Source organism: Neovison vison, chromosome 8 (genome assembly GCF_020171115.1).
Source record: "Neovison vison isolate M4711 chromosome 8, ASM_NN_V1, whole genome shotgun sequence".
Classification (NCBI taxonomy): Eukaryota; Metazoa; Chordata; class Mammalia; order Carnivora; family Mustelidae; genus Neogale; species Neogale vison.
Genome location: NC_058098.1, coordinates 119,297,978 through 119,324,501, shown reverse-complemented (window position 1 = coordinate 119,324,501; position 26,524 = coordinate 119,297,978). Strand labels below are relative to the sequence as shown.

Here is a 26,524-nt window from a genome sequence, read left to right as displayed (position 1 = left end):
TCCTGATTCGGCTTCTCCCTAACTTATCTCTAATCCATTTGCTGATAGCCTCACCAAGTCCAGGAAGAGACACGCCAGCTTCAGGCGTCAAGACTGAGTCACCAGCACATGCTTCCCAGAGCAACCCACAGGCCTCCTTCCTCAGCAGAAGCTTCAGGCTCCCTCCCAGCCCCACTGAGTCAGAATCTCTGGGAGTGGGGCCTAGGAATCTGCATTTTAACAAGCACCCCAGCCAGTTCTAAGCACTGACAGCTGAGGCCTGCTGGGTCTTCAGTAGAAGTCACACTAGACCCCTCCGCCCTGCGCCTTGTGACAAAAGGCCTGGTGCCATGAGCCTTGAGGGCCCCTGAAGAGGGACTCACCGCCACGGACTTGACCTGTATCCCAGCAAACCAGCGGAGCTGCTCCAGGACACCTCTGAACACCTCCGTTTTGTATTCAGGAAGTTTGTCAACCGCTTCACGCAGTGTCTTTTCCACAGAGCTCAGGGGGCACGAGGCTCCAAAGGAGATACCTGGAAACACAAGCTCAGAATAACAGCGAATCCCCTCACAGCTCAGAAAACACCTTCATACACAGCCCCTATGGCACTTTACTGGTCCCTGAGGAGGGCTGGACCAGATCACACATCCTTATATGGATGAGGAATTAAGGCCCAGAGAGGTCAAGTGACGTGGCCAATGTCACACAGCTAATAAAAGAGCTAGGACTCATCACAGGTCCCTTGGTCTTACAACTGCTCTCTCAACCACTGGTTCTCAACACAATAAAGTCAGGTCTCTGAGGTTGAAGTCCTGGCTTTTTTTTTTTTTTTTAAAGCCCCCAAGACCTCCCCGCACTGACTCCCTGCCCCATGAGTGATTCTAACATGTAGGCAGGATTGAGAATGAATATTGAAAAATCACACAGGCCCCCCTTGCCCCCTGTACCCTACCGTGGATGCTCGGTGAATGAAGGCAATGAGGGGGCCCCCTCTCCCCATGCACGGAGGCTTTCTTGGCACCCAGCATTCCATGGGTCCCATCCCCAGCAGCCCAGCCCCTCCCTCTGGGGGCTCCAGGCACACTTCTCCTTACCCTCGGGTCCGTGCTCCACTGAATTCAGCTCAGGGATCCAGGCTGGGCAGACGATCATAGGAAACAGTTTGTTCTTGAACTTCATCTCAATGCCTTGAGAAACGAGACACCTGATGTTAGAGGCTCCTGCCAGAGCAGGCCTTGGCACTTTCCTGCCACTCACACAAGATCTACGACATGTTTGCAACAGCATCACTCTCCCTGGGTGGGCCCGGGGGAGGCGGGTCTCAGGATTAGCAGACACAGGGGACAAGATAGGGGGCTCCATGTGGTTTCCACACTATCAGCCTGAACACCGTGTCTTTCTCCCCCTCAAGGAAAAGCTCTATCAGAATTCAAATGAGATGAACTCTTTTTTTGTTGGACCTTTGATTTTTTTATTACTCAAAAACCTTCATTTTTTCTCACTTAGCCTGCTGACTCTGTGCTTGTGCCTTCAACACCTTCCCAACGATTTGTGCTCTTCAATAAGGAAGGCACACTTGAGCCTGTCACAAACACAGCACACGCGGAACCACCACAGATCCCGCTCAGGTGACTTTTGGTTTTAAATGAGATGGACCTGGGTGCCTGGGTGCCTCAGTGGGTTAAAGCCTCTGCCTTTGGCTCAGGTCACGATCCCAGGGTCCTGGGATCGAGCCCTGCATCAGGCTCTGTTCTCAGTGGGGAGCCTCCTCTCTCTCTGCCTGCCTCTCTGCCTACTTGTGATCTCTGTCAAATAAATAAATTAAATCTTAAAAAATAAATAAATAAATGAGATGAACCTGAATTATGTGTGTGTGTCTGTGTCTCTGTGTATGTGCGTGGGTGTGTGTGCACGTGTGTGTGTGGCAGGGGAGGAGGAGATAATAGACAGAAGCACAGCATACTAACATATGTCAGGAGCCCACTGAAACACCTCACATATTTTAACTCACTGTATCCTCACAATCGCCTTGTGAGATATTGTGATTTTTCGGTTTGTAGATGAAGCAGCTGAGGCACAGGAAAGTTAGGCTCTTGCCCAAATTACGCAGCTAAGAACAGGTATGTTTCGTTCCGTGAGCAATTCTTACAAGTTGGTGTATCATAGTAACAATAGCATGAACATCTAAACACTCAGACAAAAAGGGAAACGGTCCCAGAAAGAAAACATCAAGTCTGCCTCCCCGTCCCCAGCATCTGCCTGCACCCTTCCAGGTGCGTGGCTCTGTGGGGCTGCACGTCTATGTCCAGTTTCTGGTCTCGGTGAGTCAAGGGAAAGTGCTCCGTGAACAGAATCAGCCCTGGTCCTCAGGCCCAGCCCGCTCGGCACCTCTCCCAGCCCATCCCACAGAGCTCCAGACGGGAAGGTTCAAAAAGAAGAGTCTGTGCATCGTCCCACCCCCTCGTGTGCTGTGGAGAGTCTCCGAAGTGTGGTCCGGGCTTCGAATGTGGGCTCCAGGGACAAAGAACGCAGGTGGAGGGCAGAGGTGGCCCGTCTTCTCAAGGCTCCCTTTCTGCCCAGCTTCCCCCCAAATCCCTCTCGGGTGTATATATAAGGGAGAAGGGGTGAGCCGGATGAAGTCATCTTCAGAAGTTATTTCTAACTTGAAGCTTATAAAATGTGTGTGGATTCATTCCCTTCCATTAGAGTCTAATTGTGTCCAGGATGTTCTGTTATGAACAGGATGTTATTTTATGTTATGTACATGTCATGTGTCAAAGGAGCTCAAAGATTTTTCCAAACAGTCATTCCCTACTTTAACTCATGCCCCAGGGCCATGGCCACACAGGCTATCAGGGTCACATCACAGGACGCACAGCTCCTAGGCCACCCAGCCACCCTGGTGTGTCACGTTTCTGCACCTGTACTCATGAGGGTGGGGCCTACTCTGTCCCCTGCCAACCTGAAACCAATCAGACCCTCTTCTCTGTGTCTACAGATCCAGCAAGAATCCAGGGCCCAGGGGTTCCTTCCAGAACCAGAGCCAAGAGCCCCCCACAGGACTGCCTGGGGCTGCTTAAAATCATGTCAAGCTCCCCCCACCCCCAAACACCAGAGGTTCTCTTAGGAAGACCTCAGCTACACCACGATCCTTTCTTCAGAGCCTTGCTGGACTTGGGACCCAGCAAAGAGGAAATGGGCCAGGCCAGCTCCAGAAATTCCTGGATTTCTGTCCCTTCGAGCACCAGGGAGTAAAGCAACACAACCTAAGTCTCCCAGGCTTATTTGCATATGGTGAGCCTCACGTCCTAGGTGCTGGCACCAACAGGGCCGGTGGCCACATCACCCCCAGAAAAGGGGAGGGGCAAGAGAATGGCACTGCTGGAACCCCTAATGTCTCTCAGGCACCAGCCTAGACACGTGACCCCCTTCACTCCCTCTTCTCTGAGACAGGGAGGTACGCTGGGGAAGGAACAGTGACAAGTGATCTTGGTACCCGAGCTCCTCCCATAGGACCTGGCACAGAGCCGGTGTGCGACGTGCCTATGGAGAGTCAGCAAGGGACCCTCAGGACCCCTTGAGGAGATACCAACCCCCCCCCATAGGTGAAATGGGAAATGAGGGCAGCACAGGGGAAGCCAGTGTTCTGAGGACACACGGCCAGTGAGGGGCCACCACCGGGCACACTGTCCACCCCGCTCTCACCGATCTCCGTGTTCCCCACCACCAGCTTGGCCTCAGGGTACTGGGCTTTGAGGTCCAGCAGCTCCGTCAGGGTGGAGGCCTGGATCCAGGTCACACGTTCGCCTTCAAAACGCAGCTGCTTCTGAGGAACATCCTTCAGCCTCTGGAAAATGTGGCTCCTTACCGTCTTGTCCCCTGCCCACTGCAGCTCCCTGATACACTGAAGTCTGCGATGGGATCACCTCTCCCACCAGTTTGTTGAATACGGAATTCGGGATAAAGAGACAGGTCGGGCAGAACGGAGGGGAACGTCCTCGTGTTGAGGCAGGGTGTGTGTTGCAACTCTTAGACACATTATCTCGCTTAGTCCTTAGGGGACCAGGAGGTGATGGGACCTTCACCTGGCACAAGGGAACCTGAACTGTCCTGATCAAAAGCCCAGGTTTCGAGCAGTGCCCACCCCCCCCACCAACGCCACTGTATCCCAGAGGGGCAGGGGACAAGCTGCGGGGAGGGGTGGAGGTGGCCAAGGAAGGGTATCAGGAGAGAATGCAACAGAAGCCGGTTCTAGCGTGTGAGGGGTGATGTGGGGCTAGGAGAGAAAACCCCCCAGATCAGATGGAGAGTGCTCTCAAGGTTACAGCATCCAGGGAAAGGTATGCTGGTGGCCTGCTGCCATGCCGTTCCTCTGGGCCCGCTGGACTCACTAGGCTGTCCTCATATGCTCAGCACCCCCCAGAATCTGCACTTGAGGCCCTGGAGTGAGGCCTGATTCTTCCCCTGCCATAAATGTTGCAGCGAAGAAGCAGGATCCCAGTGAGAGGGTGGGTGTGAGACGGTCCTCAAACAGAGCAGCAAGCCCGGGACTGTGCCCTTTGAGCACAGTTTAGTTTCTTTGTTAAATAAAGGGACTGCTCACAGGGAGGAGAATGGGTTGCTTGGGGGCTTCTACGTTAGATGTAGCCAGGAGGTCGGCAGATGCTTCTAGAACACTCCCCATGGAGTAAAGTGCCAGGGAGATCCACTCTCAGTGCTCAGAGTGACATGTGTGAAGGAAGTGTGGGTCCCTTTGGAATATGTGACAGAGGGACTTGACCTCTGGGTGTCAGAAAAAGGACAAGGCCACATAGGTCCCAGTTGGTATGAAATAGAGCAGGCCTCCAGAGGCTCATGGCACAGAAACTGAGTCAGGCCTCTCCCTGGGGCATCACCTACCAGCAACTCCGGGGGGAAGATGGGCTCCTGGGTGGGATCCAGGGGCATGAACTCCTCCGGGTTGAATAAAGATGGTGAGAGAGTGACCTGCTGGAAAAGGGAACAGTTGGGTGATACCATATCTCCTCCTTTAAAATGTCCTGTAGGATCTACCCAGGCCTTTGTGCAAGCAAGCCTGTTTGCAGCCCCCATCCGGCTTAGTGGAGGGCCAGGAAGCTCCTGGAAGGCAGGATAAACAGGTCTTGCCAGAAGACATTGCACATTCACCACCCTCACGGGCTGGGCATAACCATTTCCTCTTCCGGCCACACTGTCGAGAGTGTGAAAAGAATCTATTGCCTCCTTTAATCTGAGACTGGCCCCCAGGCTTCCGTGGAGAGGAGGACCCACTCACTTTGGAGTCTGTCTTCTGGTTCATGCAACAGTTCGGGTTGTCACGACTTCCTCCACAACACCCGCCATCCTAGAGAGATGACAAATACACAAAAAATACTTGCAAAGAGTTTTCCCAGAAGCTTTAAAAAACCTGGGTCACTAATATCCAATGAAATCTAGTGCTGCTCCTACCCCAGCATCAGGGGGAACAGCAGATGTCCGCTCCCCATCCTGCTCACTTCTGCATGAATGTAAGACCTCTGCTTTACCACTTCCCCTTTCTTGGTTGATGGAAACTAAGAAACTCATGCAGAAGCAGGAGGAAATTTTAATTTTAAGAAAATTTCTCTCCAGGGGCACCCGGCTCAGTCAATCAACCATCAGACTCGATTTCGGCTCAGGTCATGATCTCAGGGTTGTGAAATGGAGCCCCGAATCAGGCTCTGTGCTGGGTGTGGAACCTGTTTAGGATTCTCTCTCTCTCTCTCTCTCTCTCTCTCTCTCTTTCTCTGCCCCTCCCAGCCCTGTTCATGCACTTTCTCTCTCTCTCTTTCTAAAAGAAGAAAATTTCTCTATAAAAGCTAAGTCTTACTTTATCAAAACATATCTTTATGCCCATTTTCACCCCTCAGGGCTTCCTCCTTAGGAAACCTCTCTGAGAGGAATCCCCATGGGTGTTCTCGGCACTCGAGCGCCTCTGCTTGGGCATCCGTCAAGTTCTAGGAGGCCTGGCCGGGCTCCTTCCAGGCCCCGATCTTTGTGGGGCTCCTTCCAAGCAGGTCCAAGACCAGCGCTGGCTTCAGAGAGGTGTGCAGCCAGTGTGCCCGGTATCCCCACCACTGCATATCAGGTCCTTCTTGCCAGAAAGCTAAACACTCCTCCTTCCTCACTGAGACCCTGTCCTAAAGGGAGGGTACAGGTCCGATGACCCACCACCCCTGGGCAAGAACTGACTCGGCACCGCTCTGAGTGCCAATGGCAGAGCAGGGAGTAGGGTTCGCTGCCTCCCAGAACCGAGGCGCTGAGGAGGGGAAGGGTGTGTTCTCCTGACTGATGTGTGCCAAGAAGGCGGGAGTCTCTGCTCAGGATCTGGGAGACACTCCAGATTCCCGGAGTTATGCTGAGAGGCAAAGGTGGGAGCAACTCCCAGGCATGGCTCCAAGCCCGTGTCCACAGCGGCCAGCTCCTGCAGAAGACAGCCCTTCTGCCCGTGAGTCACAGGAGACACATTGCCCAAGGAATGAATCACACTGTGACGAGTGTGCCCAGGAAAGCCCTCAAAGGGCCGAGAGGCTGACAGGATGGCCTCAGAGCATCTGAAAACACCGTCAGCCCCGTTCTCAGGAGAGGAGCCTTGGCTGCCTCAGCCCCCTGCCCACATCACCCCGTGGGCCGACCCCAGCCCCCTCCTGTACCCACAGCCCTGCTGCCGGGTCCCCAAGCACTCTGCTTTGGACCTTCCCACCATGGCCTTGGCCTTCTCCTCTGTGTTTAGACAAAAAAAAAAAAGAGAGAAATAAAGTTCCCCTAGTGTCTCTTCTCATCTTTCTTCTTGGAGACAGTGACACTGGGGACTCACCGGACCCCACCTGAAGGGAGGGAAGCCACGTCCAGCCAGCCGTCAGCCTCACTCACCCAGTCCTTGTGGGGAAGGGCATACTTCGCGGAAGTACATTTTCCAGATAAAGTGTTGCCACAGTCTTCCTTAGATCTTTTTACTTGATACTTCATGGATGTGGCCATGACACAAATTACTGTGATGTACAATAACGTGACACTGCCCTCCATGCCCACTGAGGTTGGATAAAGCTGGGTTTTTTGTTTTTTGTTTTTTTTACCCCCTGGAGAGATTTCTCCTTTTCTCAGCAGGCTGGATGGCTAGGCTCCTGTTCATTTTTACAGTTCCTCCATGCCCTTCTTTGCTCCTAACCAGACATCATCAATTCTTGCTGTGAACAGCATGCCTCCTTCTAGCAAACCCTCCCCACTTTCCGAATGTGCATGGCGGGCTTGAGAATGAGCTAAGCAGGTTCATTAGAGCTGTATGTAAACTCAGAATGCAGAGGCTCCAAATAAGGCCTTGGGTGGAGGGCATGTCTCCAGAGAGTAAGGTGCATGAGCTCTGAGCACACTCTCTGTCCCAGTCACTTTGGGAGCTCTGCTCTGCTCCTCGAGGCCCAGCAGCTTGATCCAGGGAGGCAACACCAGCACAATGGAACCGGGAACCCTTTCAATGATGATCAAACTTCAGCCCGGCAAAGGACCATACCATGGATTACATTCACAAACCCTTCTCTTTTCAGAAAGTAGGAGGGCTGGTGAAATTGTATCTTTCGAGAAGCCTCTTGAAAAATAAGTACATGGACAAGATTAACAATCCTCTGTTCTCAGGAAGCCTGAGCAATTGATGAAAGTCAAATAGCGAGGAATGGAAGAAACATACTATCACCGTAATTTAGAGTTGCCGTGTATCTAATACTTAAGCTGTGCCAGTGTTTTAAGGGCTTTAGGAGGGAGAAGTACTTCCCACAAACACCATAAGAATAATTATAGGTATTATTACAATCCTGTGATATTATTGTAATTATGTATGTTTTATTACAGTTATAGCTGTATTAATATAACATTGTAATATTCTATTATTATAATCCCATTTTAGAAACAAGGGACTATACCCGAGGTCATGCGTTGGTTCAGTGAAAGGATGAGATTTGAACCCGGGTCTGCACACTCCAGGTCTGTGCTTTTTGGTCATTTTCCCTTAAATCCACACCTCCTCATTCTTTGTCATCAAAAGCATTCAGCAAGATGTGCTGCCTTCCCTCCCTGTAGACCCCATCCCTGTGGCCACCCTCTGGGGTTATCTGGATACAACGCTCCTTTTCAGAATGGAGCAACCCTCAAGGTCCATGAAAGGCACAGGTGTCTGTGACTCTCCCGTTCAACCCAGAATCAAACCGATTAGAGTCAGGGCTAACTTGCCCCATTTGGAGAATCAGGTGAAATCTGGGGAGATAAGACAAGAAGGGAGAGGCCAGCCCTCTGTCCTCCCTGCAGGATGGCAGTGATCAGGACCTGCGCGGCCAGGCTGTGGCTTCTCCCCCAGAGGTGTACAAACACGGTAGGGAGGCGCCAGTTGACTGGAGATCTAATTAGCAGTTCCCAAGCCCCACAGAGTGCCACCTGCAGACTGTGGCTCGGCTCGGAGAACGGAGAAGCTCAGGTGCTGGGGGCTGTTGTTATGTAACACCAGGCTCAGCACCTGGGCCACGGGAGCGTGTCAGACCCGAATGCCCGGGGGCAGTTAGCTCTGGGACTGCATGCCTCTTCCAGGAGCCAGCCTTCCCTGGAAGGAGGCTCTCGGCACTCCTGCTATTGCCAAGAACCCTCTGAACAAGAGGCGGGGTCCAGTGCCTGTGCCAAGTACCAACAGAGGGACAACCGGCCAGGTGGCCTTCCTCTCTTTCTCCTCTTTCTTCCAGAGGCCCTTGGCAACTCTCCCACTGTGATTCCTGAGTGTTGCTGCTTTAGGAGCAGAGCCACAGCCACCCCGGGGGCCCCCACTTACCCTGGCAAAGGTCCGGAAGCCTTGAAGGATGGGTCTGTAGCCTGTGCAGCGGCACAGGTTTCCTGGGGGCAGAGGAAAAAAGCTGCGTTGAGAGCACAGGCCCCAGGGCAGGGGAGGGGCTTGTGGCTTTGCTCCTGGCTCAGTAAGACGCTCAATTTGCTTATTCTGTTTTCTCTGCCTGGAACACCCCGTCCTCCTTTTATTCCTGATTTCAAAACTTCTAATGCTTCTTCCAGGAAGCCTTCCTAGACTGCCCAGACTGAATCAGGTGCTTCTTCTGGGCCCTCCCTTGATGCCTGGTCATAGCTTTGTCAGGCTCATCAAACTACATTATAAACTCTCTTCTCACTTAGAGTGCAAACTCCTTGTGGGTAGAGACTGTCTTTCATCCCCTGGGCCATCCCTGTGCCCCCTGAGCCTTGCGTGGTGCCTAACACGATAGGACCCAATACAACGAATTGAGTAAATGATGAATTGAAATGGTGAATGGATGGGGAACCTGTTCAATCCAGTGAACAGATACCTTGTCTAGGCTCCCGGGCCCAGGAGGCAAGGTGGGAAACCTGCTCCAGCCCAAGGCTCAGAATCATGGCCACCCTCTTCCTCGTTATGCGGCCTTTGCAGAATCCTGCTCTAGTACAAGTGGAGGAGAAAGGGAGCCACGTGACTAGCCTCTGTGGAATTTCCCAAATGATCTCCTCCACGCCCACCTCCCAGGGCCACCCCATCCCAGGGCAGGAGGACACCTCAGGAAGAGAAGCACTAAGGCAGGAGACCCCTGGAGGTCTCCAAACCATGCTAGTGTTCTTTAGACCAAGAGAGGGCTCAACTCCAGCCGACCTGCGCCCCCAAGTTGGGGCAGTCTGAGTCTTTCCTCTGGAGGGCAGTGCCTTGCTCTCTTAGCCCATTCCCGACTTGGGCTCTGGCCCTGCCCTAACCCCCACCATGCCCCGTTTGCTATGCTCCCTCCTAGTGGCATCTGAAGGCCCCTACCTTGGAAGGCATTCTCAATCTCCTCCATGGTGGGCTCAGGCTGGTTCCGAAGCAGCGTGTACATGCTCATAACAATGCCGGGCGTGCAGAACCCGCACTGGGAGCCGTGGCTTTTGGAGATTCTCTCCTAAAATGGACAGAGGATATAGGCCAACATGCTGGCAGAAGCTCTCTCAGGCTCTCTGGATGACCCACGGGAAGGCCCAGCATGCCAGCAGGGAGGGTGCGCGAGCAGTCCCTGCACAAAGTCGGTCCTCGGCCCAGTGGTGGCCTTGGCCAGCCACCAACCCTCTCTGGGGCCATGGGTACCTCGCCTGCATGATGGGGGCCACCCTGGTACTTATCTCTGGAGCTGTGGTAGGGATTTAATGAGATAAGTCACGTTAAACTCCTAACATTATTCGACCTGGCACATAGCAGGTGGTCAACCAACGTTGGTCATTCATAGGAAAGTCTCGTCGAAGAACAGTGACCATTAAAACCAGAAGGGCTTCTCACCCCCCTGGTGAGAAGAACAGAGGAGGAAGGAGGCCCAGAGATTTAAGAGATTGAACCAAGAACACGCAGAGTGAAAGGAAGAGCGGTCTCACGTTCTTTTCATACTCTAGCCTGCAATCCAAAAAACCGGCATTTATTAAGAACTAAATGAACGTTTGTTTTTTCCCCAAACTAGAATATCACTACATTCTTAAATGAAGGCAATGCCAGGAATCCATGGGAACATAAGAATCTGGAAATGTACCATATAGAATTTGTTATATGCATTGAATGTCACAGAATTCTCCTTTAAACTCTGCCAGATTTTTCGTACCAGGAGATTCACCATGTCCACATTATTATTATTATTACTATTATTTTGTCTCCTGGGAGTTTCTCTTGGTACTTAAGTAAAATTACTGAAGTATTGTATTTCCAGTGCCTAGGATATACAAATGTTCCTCCACTTTATAAATATTTACTGTGCCAGGTGTGGTAAGGGCACTGGAAACAGAGCAATGAAGAAGAGAGACAAGATCTCCAGTCTTGTGAAGTTAGGAGGGGAAATACTGACAAAAGAAACAGGAAAATTCCAGGTGGAGATCAATGTTTTGTAGAGATTTAGTAGAGGCTGATGGGACCCAGAGTGACCAGTGGGCCTTTGGGAGTACTCTGAAACAGCCTCTCTGAAGAGGTGCCTTTTAAGTTGAATTTGATAACATGACTTGAACCAGGGAAGAGTATATATGATCTAATTATGTTAGTTAAGAATCACCCCAGGGGGGGCCTGGATGGTTCAGTGGGTTGAGGGTCCGACTCTTGATTTTGACTCAGGCCACAATCTCAGGGTCATAAGATTGAGCCCCATGTCAGGCTCTGCGCTGAGCACGAAGCCTGCTTAAGATTCTTGCTCTCCCTTTCCCTCCGCCCCTGCCCTGCTCTCTCCCTCTCCCTCTCTGCCTCTGATTCTCTCTCTCCTTCTCTCTCTGCCTGATTCTCTCTCTTCCTCTCTCTCTCTCTCTGCCTCTGATTCTCTCTCTCCCTCTGCCCCTGCCCTGCTCTCTCTTTCTCTCTTAAAAAAAAAAAAATTTAAGTTACTCCAGCTGTGGGTAGGGAATGAATAGGTTACAGGGGACAAGAGTAGAAATGGGGACCAGGCACAATGGTCCATGTAAGAGCGGAGGGTGGCTCAGACCAAGCAGTAAGAGGGTAAAGGAAATGAAGGCTTCGCCGTAGGGTTGGAAGTAAAATAGACATCGCGTCTGGATGGATTGGGTGTGGTGCAGGAGAGAAAGAACCAAAGGTGACCCCCAGATATTTATCTCCGGCAACTGGGCTGATGCTTTCACTATTGACTCAGATGGAGGAAGACTGGGGGAAGAGGGCAAAAATAGGGTTTGTGAAGTCTGAGATGAGCCATCCATATAGTGATGTCAAGGAGGCGGTTGGAATTATGAATCTAACCTCTGAGGAGAGGTCAAAGCTGAAGACGTAAATGGGAGTGCCATTGGCCCATAGATGGGACTGAACTCGCCAGGGCATGGGGGTTGTTCAGAAGGCGAGGGGAAGGGGCCCGGCCGGAGCTCCAGGGGTGCTGCAGCAATTAAGAACTTGGCAGGCCTAGAGCCGACCCTGAGTACCAGCCTGGAGGGAGGAAGGTGAGCAAAGCATAGTGTCCTAGAAACCCCAAGGGAAAAAACCAAAGGACAAGGAGAGGTGGAATCTGGCTCTACAGCTAACTCGGGGTCCAATAAGCACATGGGGATTAAGAATCTGTACCACTGGAAAGGGAGGGGTTTGGTGGATTAATCAGATACGGTCCCTGTGTTTAAACTCTTCTGTCTTTCATCTGCTTGTTTCCAATTACAAGCCCGAATTCACCCTCTCACCTCTCCTGCAGGTTGGACAAGTTTAGTAATTTCCCCTTTTGCTGCCTAAGAAGTGAAGCATTATGGGCGCCGTGATCTCACGTGACTCGTACCAGCTGCCCTGCCCCTCCCCGGAGAACAAGCAGCTCACTCAGCCCCAGGCCCTAGCCCAGCACCCACATCAGGTGCCCCAAAAGGCATGATCTGAGCAGCGGGTCTCCTCAAGTGGCCAACGGGCCTGCCTCTGGCATCTTCTGTGACTATAATGTCTGGAAGACCCCCTGCCTCAGTTTCCCCATACGAGAAGCAATGGAAATGATGGCCTTTCCTTCACACAGTACTCTGGTCCTGTGTGTTGCCACGTTGCCTAAAAATGTCCTGATTCTTTCCACAAAACCTCAGATTACTGTCCGCTCTTGGTTCCTAATTTCAATCCACTGCGGGGCAGCCTGATACCATCAGAAAAAAAAAAAAATATATATATATATATCAGTTCGACACTCAGACGCCTCTGTTCTCTCATTAAGCCCTTAGTAACCTCCCTGTTAGTGGGGTAGAGGCCTAGCAGCCCACATCCATATCCCCTGCAGGGGCCGTCGAGAGGAGTCACGGGATTACCATTCCAGCAAGCAGGGAGTAGGTGGGCTTTTAATCAAGGGCACAGGGCATCTGAAACCTTGAACCCGAGACAGCGGGGGTTTCCTAAGCACACGCAGGGGCGGGGATGGGGGTGGGGGGTGGGTGAGGTGCTCCCTTGCCCCCCTCCCTCCAGATCTGGCATAGGCAGCCTGCCCTGGCCACCGGGTCATGCTGACCTCGCGGTTCCCTCAGGGTCATGTCATGTCACACCCACGGTGGCCACAGGAGGGAGCTGCAGGCCTGGGGCCCATTTTTCTGCCTCACAGCTGCACCCTCCCCACCCCCCAGCTTCTTCCCTCCCAGGAGAAGGAGGTGAGGGACGCAGCCAGGCCACAATGCCTCTTGCCCGGGCAGCGACACTCAGCCTCACAGCCCAGAACAAGTCTGCGGCCCTGGCTTGAGCCTCCCTGGCCTCCGGTTACCTGCACGGGATGCAGCCTCGACTTCGTGCTTCCGATCCCTTCCACCGTCGTCACAGCAACATGATGCAAAGAGCAGATGGGGGCCAGGCAGGCGTTGGCAGAAAAGTGGCTGGAGCCCCAGATTAAGGTCATTCTGTGGTCCACTCGAGCCACCAGAGACTTAGAGGGGCTTTGTCATAACCCCTCCCTCTACGTTACATTCTGGGCTCTTCCCTGGGTATCCTTGCCTCTCTACTCTGGCCTCTGGGCTAGCAACAAAGGAGGCTCCCCCCATCTCAGTGAGGCACGAGCCCCTGCAGGGTCCTGCGGGGCACTGGGCCTCCAAGCTGGAACACGAGGGTTATCCTCAGTCACCACAGTCACCCCCACCCTGGAGGCTGAGTCAAGAGGAAATTTCTGGCAGGTTCCAAGCCCAGTGCTTGCTCCTCTGCCCGCAAGGCCCTTCCTTAGCCTCTTCAATTTCAGAACATCCAGTCACATTTGCCCCTCTGCTCTCACCCCCTTGTCTCCCATCCTCTGTGGGGGAAAAAGCAGGGGGCGATCCCCAGGAAACATGAGACACCAGCCCCTTAAACAGAGGTTCTTGATGTCCATTTTTTCTATTCACCATTCATCCATGTATACAAGCAGTACCAGTTTCTGAGTCCAGTCAGATGCCAGGCACTCTGCTGAGGGCCGAGGAAACAAAGGTGAGTGAGATGTTCTTCAATAGCCCATGGTCAACCCAGGAAAATGTGTGAAGCCTGGGTGAAGGTGCAGTTTAGACAGCTATGGTAAGTGTTTCAGGAGGGCTGAGCACAGAACACTCTGGGACCAGCACAGACATGGGGTACCTAACCCAGTCCTGGGAAGTCAAGGAAGGCTTCCCGGAGGAGGTGTTATTTTGCCCAGTCCTGAAGAGCTAGCAAGAGCTGGCCAGGTGGTGAAGTCCTAGAAGAAAGGACATTCAAGACCTGGACAACAGCTTATGCAAAGACCAGGAAATGAGTAGGCCAAGAGTGTCAGTAGTCCACAGTTGTCCCTGCAAGGATGGAGCGCTGGGCCCATAGAGAGAGATATCTGGAGAGGAAAGGTGGGGCACACCGTGAGGGGCCCTGAGAACTAAGCAGAGATTGGACTTTACTCCAAAGGCAGTAGAGTCTGACCGAAGGATTTCATGGGATTGGAAATGAGTCTGGGTCTAGAAAGTTCATCTATGCATATACACACACACACACAAACACACAACATGACCCCTGCCTCATCGTCCTTGCGTCACCACCAGCCAGTGGGCAAAGGATACACAATCTTGTTCTGGAAACGATCATACTTGGAAAGCATCACGGTGCAAGCCCCACAGCCGCCTTCGCCACAGCCCAGCTTGGTCCCACTTAGCCTCACTGGGTGGTCGAGGGTTAAGGAACACAAATTCATAGAAGGATCTTTGCTGGGCTGTTGGGAAGTGCATGCGCACAGCTGTAAGTATAGAGTCATCCATTGGCACACACAGGCTCGGGCCCCTCAACCCAGGGAGGCCGCAGACCCACATGGTCCCCTCATCCCGGAATTCTGCACTGTGACCCGGAAGGCGAAGAATGGGACCATCTCCACTGCACAGATGAGGAAAAGCATCGGGGTCCCATCAGACAGCACTCAAGTATTCTCCAGGACTGGAGTCCTACTGCTCTCCAATCCTGGAGATGTTTCGTGGCATCAGGAGCTTCCTGGTCTGGTCTTAGGGGACCCCAACCCTGTGGTCTCACTGCGCAAGGGGATCAGTCACCTCAAAGGCTGAGCACATGGGAGACCCTCATATCACCACAGCTGGGCGTACAATGAAGCCACTTGGGCCAGACAGAGACATTGATCTGTTCTGGGACCCATTGAGTCCTGCTTGTCACCTTGAACCTTTTGGGTTGGTGAAGTCCAGGAACAAAAGTTAGAGTTGGACCAAGGGCTTTTGAATATCCACCCATAGGATATGTGACCAGAAATGAATATAATCTTTGAGGCTGGGGGCCAGGAGTAGCAATATCTCTTACATGTACTTGCAGAAGTAGTCTGATAACTTTGAGTCTGCTAGTGTGCCTAAGTACTAGGCTATTCTAGAGAGCAGCACTGACCATGGCCCCTTTCCCTGAGACACATGGGCTCCATGGCTGCTTTTCCTGCAGGCTGTAGGCCTCTGAGCCATCCAGCTCTCTACCGAAGGTGGAGGTCATTATCACTGGTCACTTCCCTCATTTGCAAGATGAAATGAAAATTCATCACGAATTCTAGGCAGCCATTCATGGTCTGATCATTCAGTCATTTAAGTAATATTTATTTCTTACCTTTAATATGCTGGACATTAGTCTCTTTAAACATATAGCATCTTATACTTGAAAAAGACTTATACCCATGGACCCAATTGATTTTCACAATAATTTCATGAGCAGGGGAGGCAGGACCTGCTGTTTCTCCACAGATTAAAATAAAACAAAGAAAACTGGGGCCCAGGAGGTAAGGTGGGCCCAGAAAGGCAACACGGTCACTCAGGTCACCTTGTGTGAGGGCCAAGACACAATCATCCGACTCCAGATTTGCGGACTCCTCCCTTTACCATGTGGATCCCTCTTCTAAAACACAACTGGGAAGAGCTCTCTATACCCTAAGTTATTCCTCTGACTCCTCAGAATCTATGCAATGAGCAATAATTCAGACAACTTAATAGTCCAAAGTCTACCAGAATCTTCCAGCTGGGAGATTTTTTTTCAGAAGGCAGAATAGCAGTCAAGCCTGGTGTTTTCCTCTTTCCCAGAACTCTCAGAAATGAACTCTCATGGCGGTCAGCCAAAAGCCACCCAACCTTCACTTCTGTGAAAACTTTCGGTTTCAGATTTCATTAGAGATTTAACCTTCAAACTAGCAACTGCCATGATCAGGAATATCTGAGGCTCTGGGGCCTTCAAAACTTCATCAGAAAACTAGCATTGGTGTCTACAATGTTTGAGAATGTGCCTGTCTCCTCAGAACGCCCCCCCCACCCCCACCAGGTACAGGGGCTGGCAGTGGAGTTCTGTGCAGTCAGTCTCCTGATCCTACTGAGTGATTTCACCAGGTTCATGGGCCGTGAAACTCTAGACTCACCCTCTCTCAATGGAAAATCTAGGACAAAGTACGCTGGAGCTGGACATCATCTGATAAGAAGTACGTGAACCAGAGGGAAGGCTGTGGACTTCAGGCTTGCTTCTGTGGGTACGGCAACTACGCTCTGCTGTCCTCGAACAGGGCACCTGAATGAGCCACTGGACACTCCTGACTCCGGGAGTGAGGGGGATTAGTTAGCAGAAGTTGGGATGAGCGACATCCCAACAACCAACCCTGAAGAGTTTTCAGCATGACTAGAATATTAAGAGCATGCCTCTTGGTTTCAGTCAGGCTCTGCCAGGCTTGGCCCAGAATAGACGAGCAAGAAGCAGGTCCCTTCTCATGTGTCAAACTCACTTCCTCCTCTGTCAGAGGCACTGCTATGCGGATCAATGAGCTCACCTATGGAAATCACCTTGAACTCTATCTATGTACAGTAAGTGCTCAGGAGTCCCCTGTCCCTTGCCTCTCAGTGTGCCATCTCCACAGTGGATGGCACTCAACACACTTCCCCACTCTGGAATCCTTTCCCCACAAACACACCTTCCTCTGGCATTCCTTTCACCTTCACAGAACTGGAAAGATTCTCTGGAAAGCCTCAGTGAAGATCTCCTGAGGGAGGCCAACTCCTCCTGAGGGGAACGGCCACACAGGTCACCAGGGCCAATGAGGGCCTTTCACAGATACTCTTTTTACAGGCCTGGGGTTAAACCCTAGCATCACTAGAGTCTTACTTGGAAGAAATCCCAAGAAACATCAAAAATAATCCTCTCATTCGACAGTCGATAATTTTATACCTGGAGAGCTCAGAGTAGGTCCCAGGGTCACACAACTGCTGAGTGACAGATCTACAACTAAGGTGCAGGGGTCCAGAGCCCTGGCTCCAGAGCTCTGTCCTCCACACTTTTCTGGCTTCCCACAGTCACTAGAAAATAACATAAGGCCTAGAGAATGAACCCCCACTGTCCTGCGCCACCCCCTCACCCCAAAGTCAGGATACGTTTTCTTCTCAGGTAGGCCAAAAGGGTTGTTTCTGGATCTGCATTTTTCTCCACCACCTATAAGAAAAAAAAGAAAAATGTATCCTAGGTATACTTAGCCACTGCCTTACCCAAGAGTTTGTTGAGTTAATAGGGATGTGTCCAATATATCATGAAAATGAAGGTCTTGGGGTGCCTGGATGGCTCCGTCAGTTAAGCATCTGTCTTTGGCTCAGATAATGATCTCAGGATCCTGGGATCAAGTCCCTCATTGGACTTTCTGCTCAATGGGAAGCCTGCTTCTCCTTCTCCCTCTGCCTGCTGCTCTGCCTACTTGTGCTCTCTCCCTCTCTGTCAAATAAATGGCAGCCGCAGATCCCCATCTGTGCCCCAGGCATGTGCCATCTCAGAGAGTAGAGGGCCAGTCTGTTGGCCTGTGCTGCCAGTCATTGGCTCTGATAGCCCAATGCCAACAACATAACACATGTCAGACTATGGAGAAGAAATCTCAAGCCAGAAGTCCACAAATGGTTTATTCAATAAGATAGAAAAGTTGCCTATAAAGTGAGGTGCCAGTTTCTGATGCAAAGAGTCAAAGGAAATCCACAGAAACCTGCATCACAACTCCTACCCATCCTATGTTATGAAGGTAATAGGGTTTGGGTGACTGGGATGGTTAAGGAGAGAGAATACGTGACAAGAGTTTCTTTAGAGACAGCGACACTATGAATCTTACATTTTCCTAAGGTTGAGGAGAGGAGGTATCTGCCTCATGTCTCAAACTTCATGAGGGGGCTTCCATAGCTCTACACAGGAAGCTAATATACAGCCTTTGTGAGATGGAGGATATGGTTGTCTGGCATCTCTGAAAGCTAGAGATAGGCTTACCAGAGAAGCTGAAGAAGAAATGGCAGTGTTGGGATCGGTGTGCACTCCCAGAGTCTGGGAGGGGATAGGATGTGAAATGTTGGCTGTGGACCTGATGTAGGTCATGCAAGAGAGAGTGAGCTGGTGTGGAGGTGTTTAAATCATCCCCCAAGCACTGACTATGGAAGGCTTTGGACCTCTAATAGGGTTTATACAGAGGACCTCCCACAACTGGAGGCTGAGGAAGGGCCATGGGCCAGAGAAAAGCACATGCCCCATGTCATGAGACTTACAATGGAATGTTCCCAGTGGTGGGAAGCCATCTTCCCACCAGCACTGACTTAATGAGGACTTTCTTCTAACCCCACCTCTCTATCCTGAACTGAGGCTGTGTATAGAAACTTAGAAATGACCATAGGATTTTTTACTGATTAAGAGCAATCCAGGAAGTCATAAAACTGCCAGAATTTGCCCCCTGAAAAAAAGTTTAAGGGGTTTGAAGTGGCAGGGGGCTGGGAGGTTGGGGTACCAGGTGGTGGGTATTATAGAGGGCACGGCTTGCATGGAGCACTGGGTGTGGTAAAAAAATAATGAATACTGTTTTTCTGAAAATAAATAAATTGGAAAAAAAAAGTTTAAGGGAAAGCAGAAAATCAAATTAGTTTCCTTTCATTAAAACACCCCACAAGTCCAGTTTGTTCAAAGTCCTAGTTACAAAGTTCACACAGGAAGCTATTTCTTTTCTCTTGGAGAACTCATAAATGCACAAATAAAGATCGCTATCACTTTGCTTGGAAATGACAGGAAGAGCTTCTTCGCTTACTGCCTTCCCCCTGAGCTATGCCTTCCTCATCTTCTAGCTCAGCTTCCATCACATCCATCCCCTGCTCTGTGACTCCCGTGCCTTCCCAGGTATGCCAGGTAACATTCAAGTTCCCTGGGCTATCTTCCAAGGCCCTTTCCCATATGTCTGCAATCTTCATTTTCAGCCTTTTCCCCCCTATTTCCATATGAACCTGGTCTTCACATCCCAGAGAAAATACAGTGTATACCCCTGACTCCATGCCTTCAACTATTCCATTCTTCTTCCACCTGCATCTGGACTTACAAGACCCCAAACACTTCCCCAGCAAAGGCTTTTATATCATCTCAGCCATGAGGGGTCCAACCTTCCTTGCATTCCTACAGAGAATGGCTACGCTACTGTCACAGCATGGCTGCAGGGTTGGCCCAGCAAACACCATGGGACCCTCTCTGAACAGGATGCCAACGGGTATTCCAGAGGACAGACATTTTGTAGGGATATGAGCTTAGGAAATGCTGGGTTCAGCATATTGTTCTGTTAAGATTTAAGCATCAAAACCAATAATATCTCTAATGGATTATAACCCATTAAATAAGATTAAAACTTATGAGTCCAAAGTGATACCTAATAAATAAACAAATTGGAGAGATGAGTAAGTTCGTCCTGATGGAGGAATGCCAACTAATAAATCCAATTAGCCATCTTGCAATCAGCACAGTAAATGAGCCAATCTAGAATTATCCATGGGTGCTAAAACTAGTAGGTGAGAGTTTGATGATCAAGATATTCACATAGACTCAAAGGATCTTCTTACAGATTACTTGCTAACTGTAAAGGATATTAAATTTATCTTCCAGTAGAGAAAACTGACAGATGCCACCTTAACCAAGTGGTCAAAATTCACATTCCAAATAATGGAGGAACCTGACCTCACATGTATCCCGATGTAATGTACTGAGAAACACTTACCACTTCTCTGGCATTCCTGCCCCAAATTCAGACTCTGAATATAATTATAAAAAAGCATAACAAAAACTCAAAATGAAAGACATTCTAAGAAATAATGGCCTATTCTCTTCATAAACATCAATGTCCCAAAAGACAAGGAAAGGTAAAGTGCCGTTCCAGTTTAAAGGAAACTTAAAGAGACACAGCAACTGAATAAATAGTATGACCCTGAGTCCCAGGCTTGGGAGAAAAGTTATCAATGACATCATTGGGGAAATTGGAAAATGTTTCAGAAGGGCTATAGATTAGGTAATAGTATTATATCAACACTTTATTTCCTGATTTTTATAGAGACTAGTTCTATAAGAATGTTGTACTTTTGGTTTAAGGGTTAGAATGGCATGATGTTGGAAATTTACCCTCAAATGGTTCAGAAAGAAAATTTTATACTTTGTGTATTTATTTCTATTAATTTTATACATAAATAAATGTGTAACATTGTGTAGGTACTTATATACATCTATATATCTACGTATATACCTATACACATATCCATATATGTCTTATGCACACGCTTATCCCATAAACACCTATTCGTTGTGTGTGTGTGTGTGTGTGTGTGTGTACAGGGAGAGAGAGAATGAAGGAGATAATGATAAAGCAGATGTGATAAAATGTGAACAGTTGGTAAAGTTGTGTAGCCTATTGTTTCTTTGTATGCTTTGTATAACATTTTTGTACACTTAAAATAATTTCAAAACGCAAAAAAAATTTTTTAAATAATTCTCTTCAGTAGAGGATTTCCAATGGCATTTAATACTTGTGCATTCATTCTGTCCTCATTAATTGGACACCTGCTGGATGCCGACACTGTGCTAAGTGGTTGAAGAATATCTGAAAAGAGAGGGCACATGGGTGGCTCAGTCGGTTAAGACTTGTGGTTTCAGCTCAGGTCATGATCTCACGGGTCGTGGGATGGAGCCCCGTGTCCAGCTCCATACTCAGAGGGGAATCTGCTGGACAGTCTCTCCCTCTGCCCCTCCCCCCCACTCTCACATGTGCACATTCTCTCTCTCTCTCCCCCCTCTCCCTGTAAAATAAATAAATCTTTAAAAGAAGAATATCTGAAAAGAGCATTTTGTGGGTCTAGTTTGCTGTAAAATACATTTTGTAACATATTACTTTGCCCAATTATAATCCCTCTCTTTAACTGGTCCATAAGGTCCCGAGGGGCAGGTGCCTGGCCTCTTCTCAGAGACCATACTCATCCAGTGCCTATGTACCCCACAGGCCCAGGCCTGGGAGGAGCTCGTAATGTGAGTGAGTGAGTCAGAGCCACCATGAGGCTCTCTGTAGCTGCCACCTGCTTCTGTGCGAATCACCCCTACCTTTAGCTGTGCCCCTCACGCCCAGTCGGCCAGACTCCTCCATGCACCACAGTCTCCACCAAACAGAAAGCTACTGCTGAGATACTCTAGAATCCTGCCCACAAAATGACTGTCACTACAATAACACCAAAACCCTGGGCAGCTCTTTCTTTCCCTCCAACTCTGACTCTAGAACAGAAGACATGGAAACGATCATCATCAAGGCCCATCACCACCACAGAAGCCCCCTGAGGTATTTGATCGTTGGCCTCAGGACCTCTCCAGAACCCCAGTCAGCAGAGACAGAGTCCTGGACAGCCTGAAACAGGGAGAATAAGAGAATAAGGCTTACAATGAAGAGTGAGTCACCCATTCCAACAGCTTCTGTGGTAACTTCTCTGCACAATATCCAGTAACAAAAGCTCTAGATCTAGCAAGATCTTGGAAATAGAAACGGGAACGCACGTACTCACAGCCACCTTGATCTGACTGGGGATTCCTGCTTGGTCTTGTGTGCAAAGCATGGCTTTTACTCATCATCACTTCTTAGATTGCCTCTCCACCTTTCTAGCACTTTCTCAAGAAGCTACAGGCTTATGGCATCAGAGCAACTGACACTAGGAAAACTTACAGAGATAGTGGGTTTGATATGACGATACCATCTAAAAATGTTAAATTGCTTTCCTGAAGTGGATCCGAGATACAGGAGGAAACAACCCCGCCCGGCCAGATTTCCCTCGAAACGTGCCTTTTTGTGTCCAGTGCGTCACAGCACACCATCCCTAAGGAAGAGCATGACCTCGTCCTGTCACATACGAATTGATGGCATGGTAAATAAGAGAATCTTGGAATAAGATGTGGCCCTGGAAGTCATTGAATCCAGCTGCTCACTCAGTGTAAAAACCGTTTAGAAAAATTCCACCAAAGAAGCTTCGTGTAAGGAATACTTCTAGAAAGTCAATTCAACCATTTCTTGGATCTCTCCGAGGCAATTGCTGAATGCAGCAAAGTTGTTGGAAATGCTGGGTGTAAAATTTCACAACCACCAACAGGGAAGCTGTGCCCTACCTCTTGGTTTGCTGCCAGATGCCAATCCTCAAAAGAAATTGACATGGAGAGACACACGGAACCTGGAAAAACATGGCTGACCCCACCCTCAGCACCTCCCGGTGGCACGCCTCACATTGAACCCAGTGGTCTTCAGAGCACTGATGTTGCCGTAGCTCACAGAATTCCCTTGCTAGTCACCCAGACACATCCTGACCATTTAAGCACCAGATGCCCCATGAAGCTCATTTTAGCTCTTGAGAATTACCTCTAACGTTGCCTAATTTCTCAACTCAAAAACACCAGTAAAGCAGAAGAAAGAAAATTATCCTTCTTTGAGGGCCCCTTGACACAGTCACCCCTCACACTCTCCACATGGCCATTTGCAAGGTAGGACTACGGCTGTCCTTTCACTGTCCCTTTCATTCCTGACCTGGGAGCTGGAGCAGACTGGAGCATCTCAGCAGGGCTCGAGGGAGGAGGAAGGGGACAATGCAATGTGCTCCCATGCTCCCTCCCAGCTCCTGTGGTGAAATTTGCAAGGATTCGAACCCTTGCAGGGCCTGGAGGACTGGTCTCCATGTCTGAAGTCCCCTTCTGCTCAACACCCCACCCCCCACGCTCCCGTGTCCCTGCCTACCAACAAAGTTCATCCAAGTGGGCAATTTTTATCAAAATATTTATATAAAATTTTTTATAAAATTTTATAAAATTTATATAAAATATTTTATAAAAATATAAAATATTTATATGCAGTATTAATTGGAGGGAGAGGGAGAAACATGCCCCTTATGAAAAAGAAAAAAAAACATCGTGGCTTGCCACAAGATGTTAGTAATGTCCTCATACAAGCTAGTTGTCACATTAGCCTTGAAATGCCAGAATCAAACACTATGTCTATCTTACACCCTGGTATTAGCAAGAAAACAAGTTCCTGTTCCTTCTCTCAGCAAAGAGAACAACAAAAACCAGAGGACAAATTGGATTAAACACAGAAATAGAGGCGTGGTCGGTGACCTCCAGTCTCGTGACCCTGTGCCCCTGCCTTGGCTTTGGGTCAGGGTCTCTGCTGCTGCACACCGAGTGGGAATTCAAGCCTCTCTTCTCGCTTGCCTCCCCGGACATGCCTTTGCCCCTGGAGCATCCTGTCTATGTTCCAGGTCTGAGAAGGTTTTCTTCCCCCAGTGTTACCCAAAATGCAGCAACGACTTTGGAGGAGGGAGAGAAGAGACGGGGAATGAGTGAGAGAGGAGAGAAAGAGAAAGAACAGAGCCAGTGTCTTTCAAAGAACAAACATCAGGCCCTGGGAGGGGAGCAGAGAAGTCGGACCTGAGGCAGCTCCTTCTTACCTTCTTGCCATTCACAAAGAAAACCAACTCATCTGCTGTCATTGTTACAGGTGGGGTCCCCGAACTCCAGCTACTTCACTCCCAGAAGGCACTGACACACCGCCTGGCTCAGCAGCTTGAAAAACTGCACCTCCCCCCAAAAAATGAAACTTGGCCAGCCAATAGGAGAAAAGCTGCCTAGAGCTCCAGGGCACAGGGAGGGCTTGGCAAAAGCCAGCGGTTTATGTAATGAGGAAAACGCAAACAATCTTAGGCAGGAAACCACACCTCCAATAGCTGTGTCAAAGAGCACGGAGGCCCCAGGGGAGGGCCGGTGGCCAGGTGACCCATGGTCTTACGCACCACCCTCCTGGAACCTGCTCCATCGCCCAAAGGAGGAAGGGCCGAAGTCAAAGCCCTGGGATAAAAAGGATTCACACCTTCCCCTCCACACTTGGCATTTTCCCATTTGGGTGTACAGCAACCCGGGCTCAGCACTTACGCAGACGACACATTCTCACACGGCCCGGAGGAGCTGCCACGAGGTCACGAGCCATGGAACCCCGCGATCCAGAACCAAAACCTGGCATCTGACCTTGGCTGTGTTGTCTCCAGAACTGCCGTTTTCATCCTGTAAATGGGCCTACGAATGGCACCGAGAGCAGAAGGCAGAGAGACAAATGATATGTTTCTGGAGTGTGTTGTAAGTGTGCCAAGAGCCAAAATCTTTACTACTGTCGTGAGTGAAACACAACAAAAACTATCCTGTTGACACACCGTTTCTTTTTTTTTTTTTTTAATTTTTTATTTTTTATAAACATATATTTTTATCCCCCAGGGAACAGGTCTGTGAATCGCCAGGTTGACACACTTCACAGCACTCACCATAGCACATACCCTCCCCAATGTCCATAACCCCACCCCCCTCTTCCAAGCCCCCTCCCCACAGCAACCCTCAGTTTGTTTTGTGAGATTAAGAGTCACTTATGGTTTGTCTCCCTCCCAATCCCATCTTGTTTCATTTATTCTTCTCCTACCCCCTTAATGCCCCCTGTAGCATCTCCACTTCCTCATATCAGGGAGATCATATGATAGTTGTCTTTCTCCGCTTGACTTACTTCGCTAAGCATGATACGCTCTAGTTCCATCCACGTCGTCGCAAACGGCAAGATTTCATTTCTTTTGATGGCTGCATAGTATTCCATTGTGTATATATACCACATCTTCTTTATCCATTCATCTGTTGACACACCATTTCTGAGGGTCTTCTGTTTGTTTCTCCCAGGAAAAGGCCCCTGATAAGTGATCAGAGTAACTCATTAAGAATATTTCAAAATATCGAATAAATTAAAATACCCACACCTTCCAGGCCCTGGCCAAGCTGACACAGAGCTGCAAACGTTCCCCCTCCAGGACCCATTACCTGCTGGTGTGCACGCACAGGCACACGGGCCACCTGGGCAGCACCAGTGACACTCCGTGGTCAGCCCGTAGCTGGGCCTCCCCCATACACACACAGGCACAACTGCACCAGCATTCCCTCTGGTCTTTAGTCCTGGAACAGCCAGCCTCTCTGCAGTGGGTCACTCTCCCTGCGCCCCACGCAGGCTACATGGGGAAAGAAAGGAGTCTTAGGCACATGACCTCAGGGGGATGGCCCACTAGGACATTATCAGCACAATGCCTTCTCCTTCCCCACACTTCATCTAAGTAGGAGATGAGATCTCACCTATAGGGAGACAAACCATCCTCATTTGGCCCCAACTCTTCTGGTCAAAGCACTGAAACTGTGACCAGTCTCTCAGTGCATGGCAAACTGGGATGGTTGATCACCATAAACCAGTGGTTCTTAACTGGGGGGTTGGGGGACATAGAGGAGACATCCCCATGTCCATATGCTTCAAGGTCATGACTGAGAGATACTACAGGTTTCTAGTAGCTAAGAGGACAGCAACAGTACTAAACAGCCTCCCAATGTATAGGACGGCCCCCCGCAACAAAGAATTATCTGGTCTGAAGACGTCAATAGAGTCAAGATTGAGAAACCCCGCTCTAAAAAGAAGAGAGGAGGAGGTGGGGAGAAGCAGAGCAGCTGATTGTGGGCAGTGTTTCATAATAGCTCCGTCCTCCGTGACCGCACTCACTCACTCCTCAGTGGTAGGGAGGCTTTTCCTCCATTCACTGATCTGCCCAGTTTTGCAAGCCCCCTGCTTTCTCCTGGCTCAACTCTGGCCATATTCCCAGGAAACTCTCAAGATCCAGAGGGAGGACGGAGAAAGAAGTTCGGGTTGGGGGTTAAGTAGTTTGGCTTAAATAATAGCTCTAGCACCTCTGTGAGACTTTTGGCAAAAATCGCTCTCTTGGCTTCAATCTGATCTACAAAAATGGGGTAACTGCCTCCTTTCTAAGAATTCTGCCAGGTAAGGATGAGAGAGCCATAGTTTAGGCAGCCGACCTTCAGCCCTTCTCAGTCATCTGGAGGGCAAATTCCTCTCTGTTATTGCGGAACATTAAGAAAAACAGAAGTGAGATAGATATTGAACAAGGGCTTCTGTTGTTCAGATTTCATTTCTGCGGTAACTGTGGTAACTCGGTTATTTCTGTAATACGGAAATTTGGCAAAACGCTGACTTTGTATGATTATTGATTGTCAAAATATCGGTGACCATTTCCTTCTCTGTGCTTTTCTAAAATGTTACAAATTAGAGGAACCATCTCAAAGAAGCACTTTTCACCAAGCTGAAGACCTCCTGTTTATGCTTTCCATGTTGAGACAAGAATTCTCAAATTTGGGCTGAATTCATGGATTTCGTGCTTTGGGGGTTGGGCAACTGTAACTTACAATACATTA

The 26,524-nt window shown here is 49.7% G+C and overlaps 1 protein-coding gene across 2 annotated transcripts in view; it reads right to left on the bottom strand.

The window, feature by feature from the left end:
• The window catches only part of XDH (xanthine dehydrogenase), a 61,633-nt gene extending 37,820 nt beyond the window's left edge, over positions 1-23,813 (bottom strand). Inside the window, exons 1-11 of one of the 2 annotated variants that reach the window (XM_044261820.1) lie at positions 23,695-23,813; positions 17,332-17,389; positions 14,506-14,602; positions 13,224-13,332; positions 9,818-9,944; positions 8,825-8,886; positions 5,276-5,344; positions 4,882-4,971; positions 3,688-3,829; positions 1,077-1,169; positions 363-514 (exon numbers count right to left, since the gene is read on the bottom strand). In XM_044261820.1, coding sequence (XP_044117755.1) covers positions 363-514; positions 1,077-1,169; positions 3,688-3,829; positions 4,882-4,971; positions 5,276-5,344; positions 8,825-8,886; positions 9,818-9,944; positions 13,224-13,332; positions 14,506-14,602; positions 17,332-17,389; positions 23,695-23,736 — 1,041 coding nt within the window. In that variant the 5' untranslated portion in view covers positions 23,737-23,813. The remainder of the gene's footprint in view (positions 1-362; positions 515-1,076; positions 1,170-3,687; positions 3,830-4,881; positions 4,972-5,275; positions 5,345-8,824; positions 8,887-9,817; positions 9,945-13,223; positions 13,333-14,505; positions 14,603-17,331; positions 17,390-23,694) is intronic. The other variant, XM_044261821.1, reaches the window with a different exon arrangement.
• Positions 23,814-26,524: the final 2,711 nt, after the last annotated feature.